At 34.2% G+C, this 22,068-nt stretch overlaps 2 protein-coding genes across 5 annotated transcripts in view; one reads left to right on the top strand and one right to left on the bottom strand.

The window, feature by feature from the left end:
- The window catches only part of LOC114332943 (serine/threonine-protein kinase Tao), a 166,514-nt gene that overhangs the window by 26,813 nt on the left and 117,633 nt on the right, over window positions 1-22,068 (top strand). For both annotated transcript variants that reach the window (XM_028282746.2, XM_028282745.2), the window contains exons 3-4: window positions 5,571-5,786; window positions 5,841-5,967. In XM_028282746.2, the coding sequence (XP_028138547.1) occupies window positions 5,571-5,786; window positions 5,841-5,967 (343 nt within the window). The remainder of the gene's footprint in view (window positions 1-5,570; window positions 5,787-5,840; window positions 5,968-22,068) is intronic.
- Window positions 9,170-16,783, bottom strand: LOC126883210 (uncharacterized). Of its 3 annotated transcripts, none has more exons than XM_050648463.1 (2): window positions 12,962-16,783; window positions 9,170-9,655 (listed from the first exon to the last, which is right to left on the bottom strand). In XM_050648463.1, exon 1 carries the CDS (start codon window positions 16,758-16,760, stop codon window positions 15,906-15,908), a length of 855 nt encoding a protein of 284 aa, XP_050504420.1. In that variant the 5' UTR covers window positions 16,761-16,783; the 3' UTR covers window positions 9,170-9,655; window positions 12,962-15,905. The 3 variants fall into 3 exon arrangements, with proteins under 3 accessions (XP_050504420.1, XP_050504421.1, XP_050504419.1); XM_050648464.1 differs by having other exon boundaries at window positions 9,170-9,637; window positions 12,943-16,783; XM_050648462.1 differs by having other exon boundaries at window positions 9,170-9,637; window positions 12,383-16,783.

A 22,068-nucleotide genomic window follows, 5' to 3' on the forward strand; every position in this document is an offset into this window, starting at 1 on the left:
AAACAAACGTTTTTCAGTGTTTTATTGTGAGATAAAATGAACTTCCATCAAGTAACGGTCGAATCAATCCATCAATTATTTCTCTTTTCAACGAGCCAGAGTTTGAACTCATATACCTCGCAGTGAAGCGAAGTAAAGCAGCCTGTCCTGCTTGGCTGTCTGACCGACTATAAGTAGTTCATACAATTATTACAAAATTCTAGGCACTAAATCCTAAGAAGTGATAGGTGGCCGTTCAAGTATTACGTAACGAAGGTGGGGGGTCAAAAATCTTCAAAAATTGCGTTACGCAATAGTTAAACGCCCTTTAGGGTGCGTTACGTAGGGGGAGGGGTCAAAAATCTTCAAAAATCGCGTTACGTAATACTTGAACGCTCCCTAGTTAACTTTTAAAGAATCAATAAATTAAAGACAATTTACAAGCAGCAGCATTTCTTTGATTATTTTCACCTTCCATATTTGTCAGAACGCTATAAAAATGTGTTTACCGCTTTTATGGAGGACATTTTTGAGTTAAAAAGAACACTTGCGTGCTTCGCTGCATGTTTATGTCTGTCTTCCTCTAACTTATTCAATTTCTGTATACTGTTATTCTTGTCGCGCAAGGCGATGCTTTAACGTTTTGAAAATAACATGCTGGATAACGTGCACATTAAAAACATAATACATCACATCTAATTTTTGGCAACACGTTATACAGCCTGTTATAATCAAACGTTATGTACGTGTACACGTTATTTATAACGGGTTTGTTACATCATAGGGCTGATTCTCTAATTACTCACCAATTTTCATGAAAATCTATGAAGGTTCAACGAAATCAGAGGTGAAAACCTTCAGTTACTGCACTAATACACATATGTATAATACTTACAATGTGTCATATTTACGTCTATGCTTATAAGCACCGAATTTTTACACTATTTACATTTTTCAACGTCATTTTATAGGGTTAAGATTTGATTATGGAAAAAAAGTATACAACGTTTTTTGTAGTCTACAAATTTAAATTAGTAATTCATATACCTACAGGATGTCCCAACTTGGATCAATGAAATAAAGATAAGACTTACAATTCAAAACAGTAACAGTGTCAAGTCGAAATTAGCATCTCTACTCGATTTCGGAAAAATCGTCCTCACTGAAACTGCCGGCATTGACTATTATAATCACCGGTAGGACATCTTCTTGTAAGTTGTCAGCTATCCACATTTCTTTTTCAATTCTGATGACATGTTGTATATAATTTTGTTGTTCAGCAGAGACATTGGCAAACGCTTCATAAGTCAGTGTTTCGGGTAGCAACGTAATGTTTAACTTGACACTTGACTCCAAACCGTCTCTATCGGATTGAGGTCACAGTGATAGCAAGGCAATCGTAATACTTCTACACCACATTTTTCTCTCCCTTCGGGAGGGTTGCGATTAGTTTATTTTCAAACCAATCTTCGAAAGACTCGCTGTTCATTTCGTCATGGTAGTCGCCTGAATCTTTTTTTGCTAAAAATACACATTCTGTACTTGGTACAAAACCTCTAACACTCTAACAGATCCAACATCTAACAAGACAAATCTCGGATCTCTTTGTTTTGGATCTTTTAGACCACTAATCAAGCCTTCTAAAAATGCATCCTTATAACTGATTATGGTTGAATCCGTCCATACCTTATTTACTGTATATCTGGTATTTACCCAACTGCCATCCAAATAGAAAATATTGTATCCCCGCTATTGATAATTCTGTATTTTTCTGAGAAAGGGCCTAGCCGGGTAAGATGGTGAAAAGTGCCCCCAACTCGATTTAAATTCCATATAGGCCACTTTTTAGCACATATACAGGAACTCACTTTCTGAAATTTTTAGCCCCCTAGGTGGTCACGTGACCCCCATAGAGCCTAATTAGGCTTTTTAGGTTTTTATTTTTTATCTCAGCCGCATCAAGAGTTAGCCAAAAACTTTATTTAAAAAAGTTGTAAGTTTCAAAAAGATCTATATGAAAATTTTTTTTTTAAATTTTTTGGCGGGAAATTCGAATTTTTAGAACAATTTTAAACTTTTAAATAACTCTGAAAAAAAAATTAAGACACTCGTTTTTACGAAAATCAATTATAACGTGTATTTTTGCACAATCTTTCACCCTGAATTTTTTCAGATTTTTAAAATTGGTGAAACGTATCTTTAAAAATAAAAAACCGCATTTTTTCGGTTTTTTTTTCGTTTTTTGATACAATTTTATACATATTTTTCAAAAAAGGTAACACCGTCACTAGAATAGGTAAAAAACTAAAAAATAATTGGGGTTTGTTTTATAAAATTTTTTTGTAACGCCATCCATTTTCAAGATACAGGGCGTTGAAGAAAACAAAATTTTACACATTTTTTACGATTTTTCTGAAACTACTGGCAACATTGTAATAAAACTTGGCGGGTTTTAAGAGGTAGTTATTGTGCATGTTTTGACATACAATTAAGGATTTGATATTCATCATTGGCGCGCATAGGGGTAATGGTCTGAACTTTTTAAAGAATAAAGATAGTACGCCACTGACATATTTCAAATTAACAATCGTTTTTGAATTCCTCGTTCAATTTGTAACAAAAAATCTATCCTCTTATTTTTTCACACGACGCGCCATTTTTATTCAAAAAATAAAAGATCTTAATCCTTACAAAGCATTCGAACTTCTAGTAGTTTCTATATCTACATTATACATAAACTCGTACATCCATTATAAAAATTAATTCGAATACTTTGGAAGCGTTAAGATATTTTATTTTTTGCGCAAACAGCGCGCAAGTGATTGTTAATTTGAATTATGTCAGTGGCGTACCATCTTTTTTTCTTTAAAAAGTTCAGACCATTACCCGTATGCGCGCCAATGATGAATATAAAATTCTTAATTGTATTTAAAAAAATGCACAATAACTACCTCTTAAAACCTGCCAAATTCTATTGCAATGTTGCCAGTAGTTTCGGCAAAATCGTAAAAAATGTGTAAAATTTTGTTTTCTTCAACGCCCTGTATCTTGAAAATGGATGGCGTTACAAAAAAATTTTATTAAACAAACCCCAATTATTTTTCATTTTTTTACCTATTCTAGTGACGGTGTTACCTTTTTTGAAAAATATGTATAAAATTATATCAAAAAACGAAAAAAAAAACACCGAAAAAATGCGGTTTTTTATTTTTAAAGGTACGTTTCACCAATTTTAAAAATTTTAAAAAATTCAGAGTGAAAGATTGTGCAAAAATACACATTATAATTGATTTTCGTAAAAACGAGTGTCTTAGTTTTTTTTTCAGAGTTATTTAAAAGTTTAAAATTGTTCTAAAAATTCGAATTTCCCGCCAAAAAATTTAAAAAAAAATTTTTCATATAGATCTTTTTGAAACTTACAACTTTTTTAAATAAAGTTTTTAAAAACTCTTGACGCGGCTGAGATAAAAAATAAAAACATAAAAAGCCTAATTAGGCTCTAGGGGGGTCACGTGACCACCTAGGGGGCTAAAAATTTCTGAAAGTGAGTTCCTCTATATGTGCTAAAAAGTGACCTATATGGAATTTAAATTGAGTTGGGGGCACTTTTCACCATCTTACCCGGCTAGGCCCTTTATTCCTCCAATTTATTATGTCAGAAGGTTCCATAATTGCTGCTTTCTTTCCGCTTTTTTCATTTTTTTTATAAGTGTTCTCAATTGTCTCCTGATAATTGATATTCTCATTGTAAGTAAACTCCCGTATCATTTTACGCGCATCTGAAGCCGGCTCTGCCACGGCAAGGCCACGGCAAGGCCACGGCAACTCACCATAGCGCAGCGTTTTCTTCCATTTGATTTACATTTTTCATAAGAGCCAACGCTGAAATCTGCAAGTGAATCCGAGTATACATATTACACAGGCCTACAGAAAAAAAAATTTGTTTTGGTGCCGTGAATCCTTAAGCTGATTTTTACTATATTAGGGGCGATAAATCGAAATATGGATTTCGTTTTTTTGTATCAGCTCTAGTTATATGGATATGGCAAAATCCGAAATTAGAGCTTTAATATTTGAGATAATGAAGAATGTGCTATTCAAAGGAACGAACATTGTTAATTAAACTTATTCCTCAGTATATATTTGTTGTCCTCACTGTATTATGCCTTATTTATGCAAGAAATAATACTTTATTATCGTTACATTACTATTTTATAAGGAAATAAAACAGCTTGGAGAGTATTTTTAAACTTTTAAAATGATACATTTACCACTTGTAAACCCATTCAGCCTCCATCTAATAATGGCTCATAGCCCATGGACCATGCTTCGCCTACATAGGAAGGAAGCTTCCCCAGATAAGTATGGAAAAACTTGGTGGAATCTTTGATGGACCACAGATCAGACTTCTTACAGAGGATCCGGCTTTTGTGGGGTCAATGAATGAAGTAGAGAAAAAAGCTCGGCTTTCATTTGTGGATATTATGAAAAATTTTCTGGGAAATCACAAAAGTGAAAACTATTCTGAGCTGGTAAACCGTTTGCTGAATGACTTCCAATCACTTGGATGGAATATGAGCATCAAAGTCAACTATCTTCACAGCCACCTGTACCGTTTTGCTGAAAACTTAGATGACACAAGTAATAAGCAAGGTGAGAGACTTCACCAAGAGATAAAAACCATTGAGGACCGCTACCAAGGAAGACGGGGCATGGGCAGCCTATGGAAAACTCAAAGACATCTTCAAAAGCGATATACCAATTTCTTTAAAACGTAAAACATGTGACCAATGTGTGTTGCCTGTGGTGACTTATGGTGCCGAAACTTTGACATTGATAGCTACAACTTTTAAAATGCTGCAAATAGCTCAGAGGAAACTGGAAAGGTCAATGCTGAGTATATCGCTTCGTGACCGAGTTGGAAATTAAGACTTAGACTAAGAACATGAGTTACCGATGTAATTTCCCGAATTGCCACCCTGAACTGGAACTGGGCCGGGCACGTCGCCCGAATCAGTGATTGGAGGTAGACGAAGCGATTACTTGAGTGGAGGCCGAAATTAGACAAAAGAAGTAGAGGAAGACCCCCTACTCGTTGGACTGACGATCTCAAGAAAATGTCAAAAAATTGGATGCAAAGTGCTCAAAATGGAGCAAAATGGACAAAAATGAGGGAGGCCTATGTCCAGCAGTGGGCGCAAAGGGCTGGATGATGACGATGATGATGAAATGGCTTAAAATATACGTATTTTTTAATTGTTTGGTTTTTATTTTACTTTAGTATATTCATATCAGCATATTCGAATTTTAATGCATAAAAGCTGGCATGATCTACGTTATCTTGAAAACTAGAGCTGATAGAGCAAAACTAAGGCCATATTCGGAATCAGCACCCCAAATATACCCAAAATCAGCTTTAAATACTGCGGCACCAAAAACACTGTAGGCCTGTGTTATCTTTAGACCAAAATTTTGAAGTAAATATTTGTGAATTTGCTTCTTGGATGATCTATTTCTCGTAGTTTTCTTTTAATTCTATTTATTCTATACATTTTATTATATATTTATTTTCATATATACCATTTTTTTAGATTTTTAAAGCAGTTAAACCACCCTAATACAATTGAATATAAGGGATGTTATCTTAGAGACAACACGGCATGGCTGGTAATGGAATACTGTCTCGGATCTGCATCTGATATAATCGAAGTGCACAAGAGACCACTGAAAGAAGACGAAATATCTGCTATTTGTGATGGGGTTCTCCATGGACTCAGTTATTTACATGAGTTAGGAAGAATACATCGGTAAGTTACAAACACTAACATAATTATGTGATTAATAATATCACTGTTTTGTAGTGATGTAAAAGCTGGCAATATATTACTAACTGAAAATGGAACGGTAAAGTTGGCAGATTTTGGTAGTGCGTCCATTAAATGTCCAGCGAATTCCTTTGTAGGTACTCCATATTGGATGGCACCAGAGGTAAGTTTTCTTATACAGTGATAAGTGCGCTAATAACCGGCAAAATAACGGAAAAGCGGAAAACTTAATACGTTATGCAATAAAATGTATTTATTTATTTTTTCAGAATTTATATAAACTTACGTGCATAGAAATCGGCCCACTTAAAAATTTGGTCATTTTTGATGTCTAATATTTTCTAAACCTGTTGGCCGATTTAAGTAATTTTTTGAACATGTTATAGCCTGATTCTTTAACAATACCACTGTAATAATATTGTTGCTAAAGAGGTAAGTTTTCATTGTATACCGGGTGTACCAATCAAACTGTGTTCTTTTCTCAAAGTTCGCATCACCCTGTGAAATATTCTAGCATTTATAAAATACTGAAATTAAAACCCAACTATAGCCTCAGGTTTTCTTAACATTCTGTTTTTCGATTCATTCGTTTATGTTGGATAATAAAGAAGTTAGGTACTTTAACAACTAGACATGTTCTTCATCAATACACGGTGTTTCTAAGTAAGTACGACAAACTTTAAGGGGTAACTCTGCATGAAAAAATAATGACAGTTGGCTTTATAAACGTATGTCCGCAAATGTTTCATTTCGAGATACGGGATGTTGAAATTTTTCTTACAAACTGACGATTTATTTATTACTTTAAAACCAGTTGAGATATGCGAATAAAATTTGGTTAGTTTTAAGAGATAGTTATTGCGGATTTTTTGACATAAAATTAAGAATTTTATATTCACCATTAGCGTGCATAAGGGTAATATGATCGGTCATTTTCACTTTTGTGAATATGATCGGTCATAATAGCCGTTTGCGCGCCAATGGTGAATATTAAATTATTAGTTGTATGTCAAAAAATGTGCAATAACTACGTCTTAAAACCCACCAAATTTGATTTGCATATCTCAACTGGTTTTAAAGCAATAAATAAATCGTCAATTTGTAAAAGAAATTGAACATCCCGTATCTCGGAAACAAAGCGTTTGGGGACATATGATTATAAAGCAAACTGTCCTTATTTTCTCATGTAAAATTACCCCTTACAGTTTGTCGCACTTATTTAGAAACATCCTGTACTGATGACGAACATGGCCAGTTGTTAAAGGACCTAACTTTTTTATTATCCAACATAAGCGAATGAATCTAAAAACAGAACGTTAAGAAGACCTGAGTCTATAGTTGGGTTTTAATTTCATTATTTTATAAATGCTAGAATAGTCCACAGGGTGATGCGAACTTTGAGAAAAAGACATAGTTTGATTCGTACACCCAGTATACAACGACAGTTTGCCTGTCTAGCAACAATATTATTACAGCGATATTGTTAATGAATAATAGTCTAAGAGCTAGTGAACCCCTCCGACTAACGGTCGTCCTGTAAGGCTAGAAATTTTTTTAGTGATAATTCATAGCACACCAAGGCTAAAAACCATGACCTGGCAGGCCTCAGCGGTGCACGTGTATCTACCAGGTGAATCGAAAAGTGCAAATTTACGGGGTAAAATAAACTTTCTCCTGTAAGGTTTAAATTTAAGTATGTGTTTGAGTAAGTCATTTGGAAAAAATGTGTACAATGACAGGCGATTTTGAAGAGCATAAGACCTTGCCAGGCGAGGGGAAAGATGAGGGGTTTTTCCTAAAATTATTTTTTTTGCATCGAACATTTTTTTTTTAAGTTTTTGAATCATTCCAAACAGAAAAGGTATTTAGTGATTTTTCTCTTAAGTTAATAGTTTTTGTTATATAAGCGATTGAAAATTTTGAAAATTGCGAAATCGGCCATTTTTAACCCTAAATCGGACATTTACCTAAAAATTTTAAAGTTGCCAAGATACGTAGATATTCTTTAAACATTGATTGATGAAATCCCAAAGAGTTTTTGCAATACGATATCGGAAACCCCTTTGTTTTTTAATTGCTAATCAAGCGGGCGCGACACTGTAGTATAAGTGAGGACGTTTGAGTTGGCATAAATTCATTATCTCGAGAATGTGCAAAATTCAAGAGAAATCCTCAGACAGGTCAATTTTTATTTTTAAATTAGGACTTTTTGGCATATATATAATACTAGTGACGTCATCCATCTGAGCGTGATGACGTAATCGATGATTTTTTTAAATGAGAGTAGGGGTTGTGTGATAGCTTATTTGAAAGGTTATTTAATTCTCTATTCACTAATATAAACATTAACATAATTATTTATACAGGGTGTACAAAAAAAAATTTTTTATTAAATTAACTTTGATTAAATTTGACAAATAGAAGAAATTTTTTTTGTACACCCTCTATAAATAATTATGTTAATGTTTATACAGCTGAATAGAGAATTAAATAACCTTTCAAATGAGCTATCACACAACCTCTACTCTTATTTAAAAAAATCATCGATTACGTCATCACGCCCAGATGGATGACGTCACTAGTATTATATATATGCCAAAAAGTCCTAATTCAAAAATAAAAATCGACCTGTCTGAGGATTTCTCTTGAAATTTGCCTATTCTCGAGATAATGAATTTATGCAAACTCAAATGTCCTCACTTATACCACAGTAAAGGACAGGATAGTAGCGCAAGTCCCGTGTTAACATCTGGGGAGAGAGTTTCTGCGCCATCTGTAGGTTGTGGTCATCCAGCGGGAAATTCAAAAAATTTCTTCTTCTTATTCAACTGCCTTGTCCGTTGCGAACGTTGGCTAATCAAAAATTATGTCTGAATTTTAGTTGAGCGCCCCCTAGTGAGTGGGATGGTATATAGCCAACTGAGTGGGCCAGTATGGGCGCCAAATTCAAAAATTAGGACCAGAATTTTCGGCGGTAAATTCAAAAAGTATGTTTTGAATGTGAATGAAAAATATAGTCGTAAAATAACAAATAAAAACTTATTCTATGCCAAAAAATATATATATTCTGTGACCAAGAATATACATTATACACTTATGCATTATTATGTTGCATAAGTGTATATGTACTATATTTTTGGTCAGAGAAAATATATTTTTGGCATAGAATAAGTTTTAATTTGTTATTTTACGACTATAATTATTTTCCATTCACATTCGAAACATACTTTTTAAATTTACAGCCGAAAACATTTACATTTATGTATTATATTATAAATGTATCAGAAAGAGACTCATACGTTTTGGTGCAAGATAAGTTTTAAAACATTTTTGTCCTTTTCAAAACAAAAAAAAATAAAAACAGATAGTCTTAAAAATCTATTTATTTCTGTAAATTACTTTATAAAATTATTTGAGCAATCAAAATTTGTATGGAATTACAGAAGTATAATATAGATGTATGTATTTTATAAGTGATTGCTACCATTCTGGTCTTCACCTATATCCTTGTGCAGGGATCCACGTTACACTCCACGGAAATGGGCCCCATTCTGAGCTTAGGAATCTATTCACCCTGGCTTACAAAATGATAAATGGAATTACTCACGAGCAAACAAGCAAAAAAAGTAAACCCACCTGTAGAGACTTGCAGGCCCATTCAAGCATACAATTCATTGGGGTGAGAAGGATTGGTCCAAGTAAACCAGGAACCACTCCTTCGAGCTCCAATGCTCTCCAGGCTTTCCTCCACCCCTCCCATAGCACGCTGATGCGCTATGGAAGGCTACTTTCATCAAAATGATTGCTGTATGAGAGTTTCGGCATAAAAAACCCTCATATGAAATATTTACCTAATAATGCTGAACCGTGTGAGGCACTTAATCCAGCTACGTCTTAACTGACGTATCATCGATTTGTTACTTGCCCAAGTCCACGCTCTAGGCTTAGCCCAGTTCGGTGACTAGGCGCAAATCACCCAAATGTGTGTGTGTGTGTGTGTGGTGTGTGTGTGTGTGTGTGTGTGTGTGTGTGTGTGTGTGGTGTGTGTGTGTGTGTGTGTGTGTGTGTGTGTGTGTGTGTGTGTGTGTGTGTGTGTGTGTGTGTGTGTGTGTGTGTGTGTGTGTGTGTGTGTGTGTGTGTGTGTGTGTGTGTGTGTGTGTGTGTGTGTGTGTGTGTGTGTGTGTGTGTGTGTGTGTGTGTGTGTGTGTGTGTGTGTGTGTGTGTGTGTGTGTGTGTGTGTGTGTGTGTGTGTGTGTGTGTGTGTGTGTGTGTGTGTGTGTGTGTGTGTGTGTGTGTGTGTGTGTGTGTGTGTGTGTGTGTGTGTGTGTGTGTGTGTGTGTGTGTGTGTGTGTGTGTGTGTGTGTGTGTGTGTGTGTGTGTGTGTGTGTGTGTGTGTGTGTGTGTGTGTGTGTGTGTGTGTGTGTGTGTGTGTGTGTGTGTGTGTGTGTGTGTGTGTGTGTGTGTGTGTGTGTGTGTGTGTGTGTGTGTGTGTGTGTGTGTGTGTGTGTGTGTGTGTGTGTGTGTGTGTGTGTGTGTGTGTGTGTGTGTGTGTGTGTGTGTGTGTGTGTGTGTGTGTGTGTGTGTGTGTGTGTGTGTGTGTGTGTGTGTGTGTGTGTGTGTGTGTGTGTGTGTGTGTGTGTGTGTGTGTGTGTGTGTGTGTGTGTGTGTGTGTGTGTGTGTGTGTGTGTGTGTGTGTGTGTGTGTGTGTGTGTGTGTGTGTGTGTGTGTGTGTGTGTGTGTGTGTGTGTGTGTGTGTGTGTGTGTGTGTGTGTGTGTGTGTGTGTGTGTGTGTGTGTGTGTGTGTGTGTGTGTGTGTGTGTGTGTGTGTGTGTGTGTGTGTGTGTGTGTGTGTGTGTGTGTGTGTGTGTGTGTGTGTGTGTGTGTGTGTGTGTGTGTGTGTGTGTGTGTGTGTGTGTGTGTGTGTGTGTGTGTGTGTGTGTGTGTGTGTGTGTGTGTGTGTGTGTGTGTGTGTGTGTGTGTGTGTGTGTGTGTGTGTGTGTGTGTGTGTGTGTGTGTGTGTGTGTGTGTGTGTGTGTGTGTGTGTGTGTGTGTGTGTGTGTGTGTGTGTGTGTGTGTGTGTGTGTGTGTGTGTGTGTGTGTGTGTGTGTGTGTGTGTGTGTGTGTGTGTGTGTGTGTGTGTGTGTGTGTGTGTGTGTGTGTGTGTGTGTGTGTGTGTGTGTGTGTGTGTGTGTGTGTGTGTGTGTGTGTGTGTGTGTGTGTGTGTGTGTGTGTGTGTGTGTGTGTGTGTGTGTGTGTGTGTGTGTGTGTGTGTGTGTGTGTGTGTGTGTGTGTGTGTGTGTGTGTGTGTGTGTGTGTGTGTGTGTGTGTGTGTGTGTGTGTGTGTGTGTGTGTGTGTGTGTGTGTGTGTGTGTGTGTGTGTGTGTGTGTGTGTGTGTGTGTGTGTGTGTGTGTGTGTGTGTGTGTGTGTGTGTGTGTGTGTGTGTGTGTGTGTGTGTGTGTGTGTGTGTGTGTGTGTGTGTGTGTGTGTGTGTGTGTGTGTGTGTGTGTGTGTGTGTGTGTGTGTGTGTGTGTGTGTGTGTGTGTGTGTGTGTGTGTGTGTGTGTGTGTGTGTGTGTGTGTGTGTGTGTGTGTGTGTGTGTGTGTGTGTGTGTGTGTGTGTGTGTGTGTGTGTGTGTGTGTGTGTGTGTGTGTGTGTGTGTGTGTGTGTGTGTGTGTGTGTGTGTGGTGTGTGTGTGTGTGTGTGTGTGTGTGTGTGCGTTAACCCCTTCAGTCATGAGTTTTTGTTTGCAAAGATAATAATTTAAATCTTTGAGATTGAAATATATGTTTTTAAATATTTATAAACAACAACAAAGTAAACCCACCTGCAGAGACTTGCATGCCCATTTAAGCATACAATTCATTGGGGTGAGAAGGATTGGTCCAAGTAAATCAGGAAGCACTCCTTCGAGCTCCAATGCTCTCTAGGCTTTCCTCCACCCCTCCCATAGCACGCTGATGCGCTATGGAAGGCTACTTTCATCAAAATGATTGCTGTATGAGAGTTTCGGCATAAAAAACCCTCATATGAAATATTTACCTAATAATGCTGAACCGTGTGAGGCACTTAATCCAGCTACGTCTTAACTGACGTATCATCGATTTGTTACTTGCCCGAGTCCACGCTCTAGGCTTAGCCCAGTTCGGTGACTAGGCGCAAATCACCCAAATGTGTGTGTGTGTGTGTGTGTGTGTGTGTGTGTGTGTGTGTGTGTGTGTGTGTGTGTGTGTGTGTGTGTGGTGTGTGTGTGTGTGTGTGGGCGCGCGCGCGCGCATTAACCCCTTCAGGCATGAGTTTTTGTTTGCAAAGATAATAATTTAAATCTTTGAGATTGAAATATATGTTTTTAAATATTTATAAACAACAACAAAGTAAACCCACCTGCAGAGACTTGCATGCCCATTTAAGCATACAATTCATTGGGGTGAGAAGGATTGGTCCAAGTAAATCAGGAAGCACTCCTTCGAGCTCCAATGCTCTCTAGGCTTTCCTCCACCCCTCCCATAGCACGCTGATGCGCTATGGAAGGCTACTTTCATCAAAATGATTGCTGTATGAGAGTTTCGGCATAAAAAACCCTCATATGAAATATTTACCTAATAATGCTGAACCGTGTGAGGCACTTAATCCAGCTACGTCTTAACTGACGTATCATCGATTTGTTACTTGCCCGAGTCCACGCTCTAGGCTTAGCCCAGTTCGGTGACTAGGCGCAAATCACCCAAATGTGTGTGTGTGTGTGTGTGTGTGTGTGTGTGTGTGTGTGTGTGTGTGTGTGTGTGGTGTGTGTGTGTGTGTGTGTGTGTGTGTGTGTGTGTGGGCGCGCGCGCGCGCGTTAACCCCTTCAGTCATGAGTTTTTGTTTGCAAAGATAATAATTTAAATCTTTGAGATTGAAATATATGTTTTTAAATATTTATAAACAACAACAAAGTAAACCCACCTGCAGAGACTTGCATGCCCATTTAAGCATACAATTCATTGGGGTGAGAAGGATTGGTCCAAGTAAATCAGGAAGCACTCCTTCGAGCTCCAATGCTCTCTAGGCTTTCCTCCACCCCTCCCATAGCACGCTGATGCGCTATGGAAGGCTACTTTCATCAAAATGATTGCTATATGAGAGTTTCAGCATAAAAACCCTCATATGAAATATTTACCTAATAATGCTGAACCGTGTGAGGCACTTTAGTCCAGCTACGTCTTAACTGACGTATCATCGATTTGTTACTTGCCCGGGCGCCGAGTCCACGCTCTAGGCTTAGCCCAGTTCGGTGACTAGGCGCAAATCACCCAAATGTGTGTGTATGTGTGCGTTAACCCCTTCAGTCAAGAGTTTTTGTTTGCAAAGATAATAATTTAAATCTTTGAGATTGAAATATATGTTTTTAAATATTTATAAACAACAAATTTTGTCCATAAACATTATTATGCCTATTACAATGTACAGAGACGATGTTCGTTGAGACAATTATGGTGATTCAATGTAAAAAATGAGCTATTGTTGGGGCTTAAAAGTTGATGTTCTTAAAACAAACATAATGACTGAAAGAGCTAATGTTATGAGCTTTATTATTGATTTATTTAGTTATATAAGGGATTACCTCCATTACAAGTATAAATTACAGTATAAAATCAATCTCTATAATGTCTTATAAACTAGAGTAATATTAAAGTCTTAATTACACATTAAACAAAATATAAACAATTATATGTGACACAAATGAATTATTAAAATAAACAAAGAAATATCTACACATGTCAAGCTCTTTTAATCCGATTCTTAAAATTATAATACAAAATCTACAAAAAAATATGCTAACATACATTATAAAATCAATCTCTATTATTTCTTATAAACTAGAGTAAAATTTAAGTCTTAATTACACATTAAACAAAATATTAACAATTATATGTGACACAAATGAACTATTAAAATAAGCAAACAAGTACCTACACCTGTCAAGCTCTTTTAATCCGATTCTTAAAATTATAATACAAAATATACAAAAAAATATGCTAACGTACATTATAAAATCAATCTCTATTATTTCTTATAAACTAGAGTAAAATTTAAGTCTTAATTACACATTAAACAAAATATTAACAATTATATGTGACACAAATGAATTATTAAAATAAACAAAAAAGTACCTACACCTGTCAAGCCCTTTTAATCCGATTCTTAAAATTATGTTTTAAAATTAGTCATCTATATTATAATGTCATCATGTGTATAAAATCATCAACTTACCTAATAAAGAGAAAAGTAAAATATATAATGCATAATAAAAGTGAACTATGTAACTATTTACAACAGAGAGTGAGATAAGGAGGCACCATTTCTCCCAAACTATTCCCCTTACTCCAGAAAATATTTTTAAGAAATTATAATGGAACAAATGCATAAACATCAACGGATCATAGTTAGAACATTTGAAAACATAGTTTTATTAGAACATATTCAAGAACTAACTGAAATGTTAAAACAATTAAATGTAGTTGCGAGAGCTGTAAGTTTAAAAATGAACTACAATAAAACAAAAATAATGAGCCAGAATCAGACGAACATAACAATACAAAATCATACCACAGAAAATGTTGAACATTATGTATACAAGGGCCATGTCATCAAACTGGGAAAACCAAATCCAGATGCTTAAATTAAAATAACACAACTGGCACGGGCCGCTTTTGGTAAACTAGCATATATCTTGAAAATCACCTCCATTTCTATAAACATACATAGCACATGCGTACTACCAGTTTGTACATACAAATTGGAAACTGCATCAAGGATATTATGGAACAAATGTAAAAAATGAAATGATGTTGGGCTGGTCACACAGTCAATTATGAAATTATGATGAAAGCTGGTGGGTACAGATAATTGTAGAATGGAGACCAAGGAGGACGAAATAAACATGGGAAGACTCAAGAGATGGGTAGATGACATAAGAGCAGTGGCAGGCAAACAGTGGGTCAGAATGGTGTCAGTGGTCAGAACAGTGGTCAGAGTGGGTCAAGATAGTAAAGGATGGAAGCAATTGTGAGAAACAAAATGGTTGGGAAAGTAGAAAATATCTATCATGCTATGTATTAAAAGAATAAGTCAAAAATGACAATTTTTCACTATGGCTCTTCAAAGTTTTTATTACCATTGCTGAAATAACTATACAACTAAATATAAAAATGGTGATGAAATACGATTCATAACTGTAGTAATTAACTATTTTACTTTCTATTTTGATAATAATTTATTATAAAATTTAAAATAGTACATAGCACGTTAGATATGTAAAACAATAAAAATAATGATTCGAGATTCATATGAGTTCTGTAAATGAAAAACACAATTTTATTTGCTAAAAACAAAATGGAAATATTAGACTGTAAATAGAAATTGTCTACAAAAAAAAGCAGACGACTTTTTGTAAAAATGTATCAAATATGATAAGCATAAAGTTTTAATGGAGGAGCTTCTCAAAATTCATTGAAGAGAACAATAACATACAATTTTGTCTAGTTTTACATTGGAACTAATAAATCTATATTTCTGGACCCTGCAGGTAAACTACACTCTGTCATTTCAAGCAACTTTGAAGTAGAGCACTTTGAATGTCATAAAAATCTGATTATCCCATAATTTTTGTTGAAAAGACAATGTGACCATATTTTAATGATATTATATATCCAATTTGTATATTCCAACTAATAAAATAAATAGATTCATTAAATGAACCTATTCAAAACAACGCCATGTGGACATAGCGTAGGTTACCTCCGAGGTCCAGATTTATGATCGGTACTTAGAAATTTGTTTTCTCCTTTTTTCGTATTTTCTATAAGCAACCAATTTTATAGGATCTACATTAGTATATTCTGACTTACTTTTTATAAAATTAATAAATTTCTGGTCTTTGCCATTTAGAATTGTATTTACATTTTTACACCACATATATACAGAAAGTCTAACAATAAATTTACATAGATTTGAACCAACATTTGAATGTATTTTACAATTGAAGTCTGAAAATTTTAAAAGTTTATTAAGTTCTTTACACAATATAGAGTGTAAAGGTTGCAAATGACAGACCCTTGGAATTAGGTAAAACAATTTTCAAGGGCCTCAGATACTTTATGAGTCAACAAATTCCCAGGCACTGTTAAATTTGACATATTATATTGCCTGGCTTCAATAAATTCTGTATCTCCTTTCTTGTCCCTAAATAACATATTGTATTTACATTGCTCACATGAAACCTTCTTCAATACTTTTTTTGCTACATATCCTGCAACATAAGTTACAGTACACCTTCCCACCTTAGGTCTTTTAACATTTGAAACTGACGGAGGAAGTGAATAATTAAGTTCAGGTGCCAAAGGTGTACAACCTGGTAATACCTCACCTGTTAAAAAAAAACGTAAGGTGTCTAGTGCTCCCTCACTAACATCTTTTTCACAATTGCTTTCAGGTGAATGGAAAGACATAAAATTATTTATAACCAAAGCTTTGAAGGTGGTTATAGCATCTGACACACTTACTGAATTATCTGTAGCTCTATAACTTCTAATTAACCCGAAAAATTTTTCTAAAGTATCTTGCTGAAATGCTCTTAACAGTAAGTAATTATTATTAGTTTTTAATAATTTTTGCTTTAAATATAAAAATCCACGAATGGTAAAATTCAAATTTTTTAATGAGGGTACAGAAACAAATTTCTGTTTCTTTCTATCAAAGAATTTCATTTTGTTTAAAAGAGTTAAAGATTGTTTCCAAAATTGATCATGGTTTGATGTTAAGGTAACACCACCTTTCAAAGGTTTGCTTACAGGAGCAGTTTTCTGATTGGAGTTCAAGGAATCAAAAAGTTTATCTAAAAATAAAATTAAACGACCTGTATCTGCCACTTCACTACACAGATTCACTTCAGCTTTCCACTCTACAAGTTTCACCATTAAACTTCCAACTTGGTGACTGAAGACTATGCCAACTTATGAATTCTATTACTTGATGCAACAATTTTTGTATACAGTTTCCTTTTCTTTGGTGTTAAGTACTGCTTCCTTGAAATTTGTATACTTTTTAAAATGTTTCTCCTTGCCTTTCTGCCTTGCTCTTTGCCTATAACAATGAAATAATATTACAATTAAAAACATTTTTAAACTATTTAAAACATTTTTGCAAAACATTTTGCAAACATACAAAACATGATTAACCCTAAACGCCCAACCTTACGTAGGTTCCATGTATGCGTAAGGGTGGGTAAAAAATGTCCACCTCAAAAATAGCTACAGTAAAACCTATGTTACCGGCCACCTGTACTAACGACCAGTTTAAAAATTCCCCAAATAGTTATATGTAAACTACAAAAACTGGCAATACCGGCCACCTTGCTATATCAGCCAATAGTTTTTTCATTTTTAGTGGCCGTTACTGACAGGCTGTACTGTAATATTGAGAGTTGTTACAAATGGATTAAACTTAAGAAACTTATGCTTAGTAGACACAGCAGTTTAGACCAGTAAGGATCTGTTTTTAGGTGGATGTGAGAGGTGGCATTCAGATTTTTGCGGATGAAGTTAGGTGATAACTTCGTTAATAATAATTGAATTATGCTCCTTCTCAAATATGCGCGGAACATTAATAAAAAAAATAAAATATTTAAAAATTTCAAAAAATTTCGTTTTTTTTTTCATTTTTTTGCTTATAAAACTATTCATTTTAGAACAAAGTCGTATAGAAATAAAACAAAGATAATTAAATTTTCTATCAGATGCAATTGGTTAAAAATGTCTTAGTTTATCACCCTTGCTTCAAAAATAGCAATAAATATAAAATAAGGGGGCAAAACAAGCCTGTCCTTATTCAATGATTTTCCATCACTTAGGTTACACTTGGAACCTTCCTAATTCGCTTAGAAAATTTTTGTAATGTGCTAAACCGTACACCAAATTTCATTAAAATTGACTTACTAGATTTTGCATAATAATTTTGCAATGTAAACATTTTTTAAAAAATTAAAATCTTGCACAACAAAAACTAGAACCAAAGATTTGTTAATTTTTTTACATATAAAGAAGTACTCCACCTATCTAATGCACTTTACAGAATTGAAATCGGATTATTTAAGCAGCCTCAGCAATGTTTTAAAGTTATAAACAATTTTTTGGCTTATAAACAAATTAGTGCTGTGGCCAGGAGGGGGTGCTACGGGCCCCTTGATTTAGATGGGCTTACCCAAGTTTTTTTATGTATTTTGACCCGTATAACACGAATTTTTTGAGTAACAGTTGATCCGGATGTCGATAAGATTGTTATAAACGAAGAACTTGAGGAATTACATAACATCGATTTTTCGCAAAATAAAATATTTTTTTGTATTTCTTGGGTAATTCTAAGTAAAAAATGTGCTTACAAGTTTTTTCGTAGTATGCATAGTTTTCGAGATAAACGCGGTGGAACTTTCAAAAAATCGAAAAATTGCAATTTTTGAATGCGAATAAAGTTTGATTAAAAAATAAAATGGCAATTCTGCTGACAGCATTTGAAAGTTTATGTCAAATTATACCGGTTTTAATTATTTGCATTGCTAAAAATTAATTTTTTTATTATTAAACAAAACTATTTGTTTATAAGCCAAAAAATTGTTTATAAATTTAAAACATTGCTGAGGCCCCTTAAATAATCCGATTTTCATTATGTAAAGTGTATTAGATAGGTAGAGCACCTCTTTATATGTAAAAAAAAGTAAAAAATAAAAAAATATGAAAAAATAATTTTTAAGAAACACTTTTCTTTAGTTACGAGTGACTAAAATTAAAAATATTTTAAAAAGTCAACTAAAAAGCAAAAAATAAAAAAAAAATTGAAAAAATCTAACACATTCGTCAAAGAAAAGCGTGGGGTAAAAACCGTTTATTCGATGAAGACGCGCCACGCTTTTCTTTGACAAATGTGTTAGATTTTTTAAATTCTTTTTTATTTTTTGCTTTTTAGTTGACTTTTTTTATATTTTTAATTTTAGTCACTCGTAACTAAAGAAAAGCGTTTCTTAAAAATTATTTTTTCATATTTTTTTATTTTTTACTTTTTAGTCTTACACTTTTCAAACATTAAAATATATCGTCATGTTTATTAAAATATGCATAAAACATATGATATACTAACATGAAAAATAGTCGGAATCAGCAAAAAATTTGAAACTTTATTGTTTATTTATGAAGCATAACGTAAGCAATGTTCGCAAAAAGTGAAATTATGTATACTTCATATCATTAGCTACAATCCGTAAAAGTTTCAAATTTTTACATTGTAAAAAACAAGAGAATTTAAGCATTTTCCATTAAAATCGTTTTTTTTTTATTTAAACAATTAATAAACATAAAAAAAATTGTTTTTATCGACTATTCGTGTATTGTTCCCGAGAATGTATATGTCTGTAAATTTTCATTCATTTGCATTGGAGAGAACGCAGTCAAATTAACGTCTAAAGATTTGACGCAAACTATTGAACTAAATAAAAGCGTTTAAAAATAGCCAACTTCTAAATGGTCTACTTTTTGTTCAGAAAGATTTTAAAAAAATTGAACTTTTTTAAAAATATTTAGATTGCAAATTTATTATGCAAAATTTATTAAATCGATTTTAATGAAATTTGGGACACGATTTAAGTATATTACAAAGAATTTCCTAAGCGAATTACTAAGGTTCTAAGTGCCACCAAAGTGGTTAAAAAATATTGAATAACAACAGACTTATTTTGCCCCCCTATTTTGTATTTATTGCTATATTGCAGAAAAGGTAATACCTTAAGACATTTTTTACCAGTCGTATCTCCTAAAAAAATTCAATTATCTTTATTTTATTTCTGTACGACTTTATTCCAAAACGAATCGTTTTAAAGTTATAAGCAAAGAAAACAGAAAAAAATCAATGTTTTTCGAAATTTTTAAATATTTTAATTTTTTTATTAATGTTGCGGGCATATTTGAGAAGGAACATAAGTCAATTCATGGCGACCAACACAAACACAAGAGCTGGAAATGTTGATGCAGATCTAATCATCAATGACCAAAACTTCGAAGTGGTCAAAGAGTTCATATATCTAGGGACATCGGTTAACCCCAATAATGACACATCTGAGGAAATAAAAAGGCGAATAATAATTGCAAACAGGTGTTATCATGGTCTATCAAAGTACTTATCTAACAAACGTCTGTCTCAAAAAACTCGTTATAAGGCTGTATAGAACATTGATAGTCCCTGTTTTCACATATGGTTCAGAGGCATGGACGCTAACTAAAACAGATGAATCCGCTCTATCAATTTTTGAAAGAAAGGTACTACGCAAGATATTCGGAGCGGTTTGTGAAAATGGAATATGGAGGCGTAGATATAACTTTGAACTGCAGAATATCTACAAGCAAACATTTGGTGGAAAAGATATTATCACTAAGCGAAATCGCCTGCAGTGGGCAGGACATGTAGCCCGAGCCCCTGAATCAAACATGATAAAAAGGATTCTAACAGCTCAACCCGTGGGAATGAAAAGATGGGGTAGACCAAAGTTGAGGTGGATGGATGGGGTAACACAAGATGCCGAGAAGATCGGAGTCGGCAACTGGAAAATGCAGGCAAGGGGCAGAACAGAATGGCATAGAACGCTTGAGAAGGTCGAGGCCCTCTAAGGGCTGTGTAGCACCATGATGATGATGATGAATTGTTCTATGTACTTTAGATTTATACAATCTCCTTTCTTTTTACTTTTACCTTTAATTGACGTTATTTGCTCAAATATGTAAAAATTTTATGCAAATAAAAATTATTCTATTCTATTCTAAATGGCAGACTTTTTAACAATAAATAATTTTTGAAAAATTTTTGGAACACCTAATAAATGTGTTACAAGGGAATGTACATTAAGTGGACTTTTTATCCAGCACTGGGCGTTTAAGGGTTAATCAATATATTAGTACAGTAAAACCTCTATTAATCGAAATAATTAATACTAATTAATAATTAAACTACATAGTATTCTTGATCAAAGTTGGTATTAAAAAATGGTATGAGGTGATTTCGCAATGCGTTGTATATTATTTAATTCCTTTCTTTAGTTGTATAAAAGCAATGTTGACAAATTAACATCGAATTGTTTCCATTTTGGAATAAAAATTTACTTTTTGTTGACAAAATTATTGAAACTGCCAACCGTTTCGGTTAAACGATGTTTTGGTTAACGAAGCTTTTACTGTATTTACTATTAGAATAATTAGTTACTTACCACCAGTATTTCTGTCTTGCTCCACATTGTCAGATAAGTCTTGCTGGGAAGTAGAAGGCCTGGCATTTCTGTCTTGCTCCATATTTTTAGGTAAGTCTTGCTGGGAAGTAGAAGACTTGGCATAATCTAGATAAATAAGAATATTATTACAATTAAGAATTTAGTTAAGGCATATTTTTATATATTACCATGCTCAATGTCAATAAACCTCCTTTTAGCTGGAGTTTCCTCAATATCTGTTTCCATTATGACTTGCTGGGAAGTAGAAGGCCTGGCATTTCTGTCTTGCTCCATATTATCAGATAGGTCTTGCTGGGAAGTAGAAGACTTGGCATAATCTAGATAAATAAAATATTATTACAATTAAGAATTTAGATAAGGCATATTTTATATATTACCATGGTCAATAAACCTCCTTTTAGCTGGAGTTTCCTCAATATCTGTTTCCATTATGTCTTGCTGGGAAGTAGAAGGCCTGGCATTTCTGTCTTGCTCCATATTAGATACGTCTAGCTGGGTAGTAGAAGGCCTGGCATAAGCTAAATAATCTTCTTCATCCTGATAATCTGAAATTTAAATACAATAATTACAAAACATGACTAATAAATAAATCTATTGAAGTAACAAATAAATATCCTGACCATTATTATAATCAGTATAGTAGGACGAAGAAGCAGAGGACGCCCAACTAAAACATGGATGAGTACCATCGAAGAAGACTACAGAAGTATGAAGAAAACCTTGGGAGAGATAGCAACAATGGTCAGAAATAGAGGGGAATGGAGAAGCTTCATGGATGCTCCTTCACGGAGTAACAGGATTGCATATTATATATTATAATCAGAAGTGAACCCAAATAATATATTGAGGAGAAAGCACCACAAAATGTCTAATAATGGAATATTACAATTATCTTCGTAATATGTACTTGTATTAAAAATAAAATTTTAGGAATACAAATACTAAAAGTTAGTTTAATAACA

Source organism: Diabrotica virgifera, chromosome 4, assembly GCF_917563875.1.
Source record: "Diabrotica virgifera virgifera chromosome 4, PGI_DIABVI_V3a".
Classification (NCBI taxonomy): domain Eukaryota; kingdom Metazoa; phylum Arthropoda; class Insecta; order Coleoptera; family Chrysomelidae; genus Diabrotica; species Diabrotica virgifera.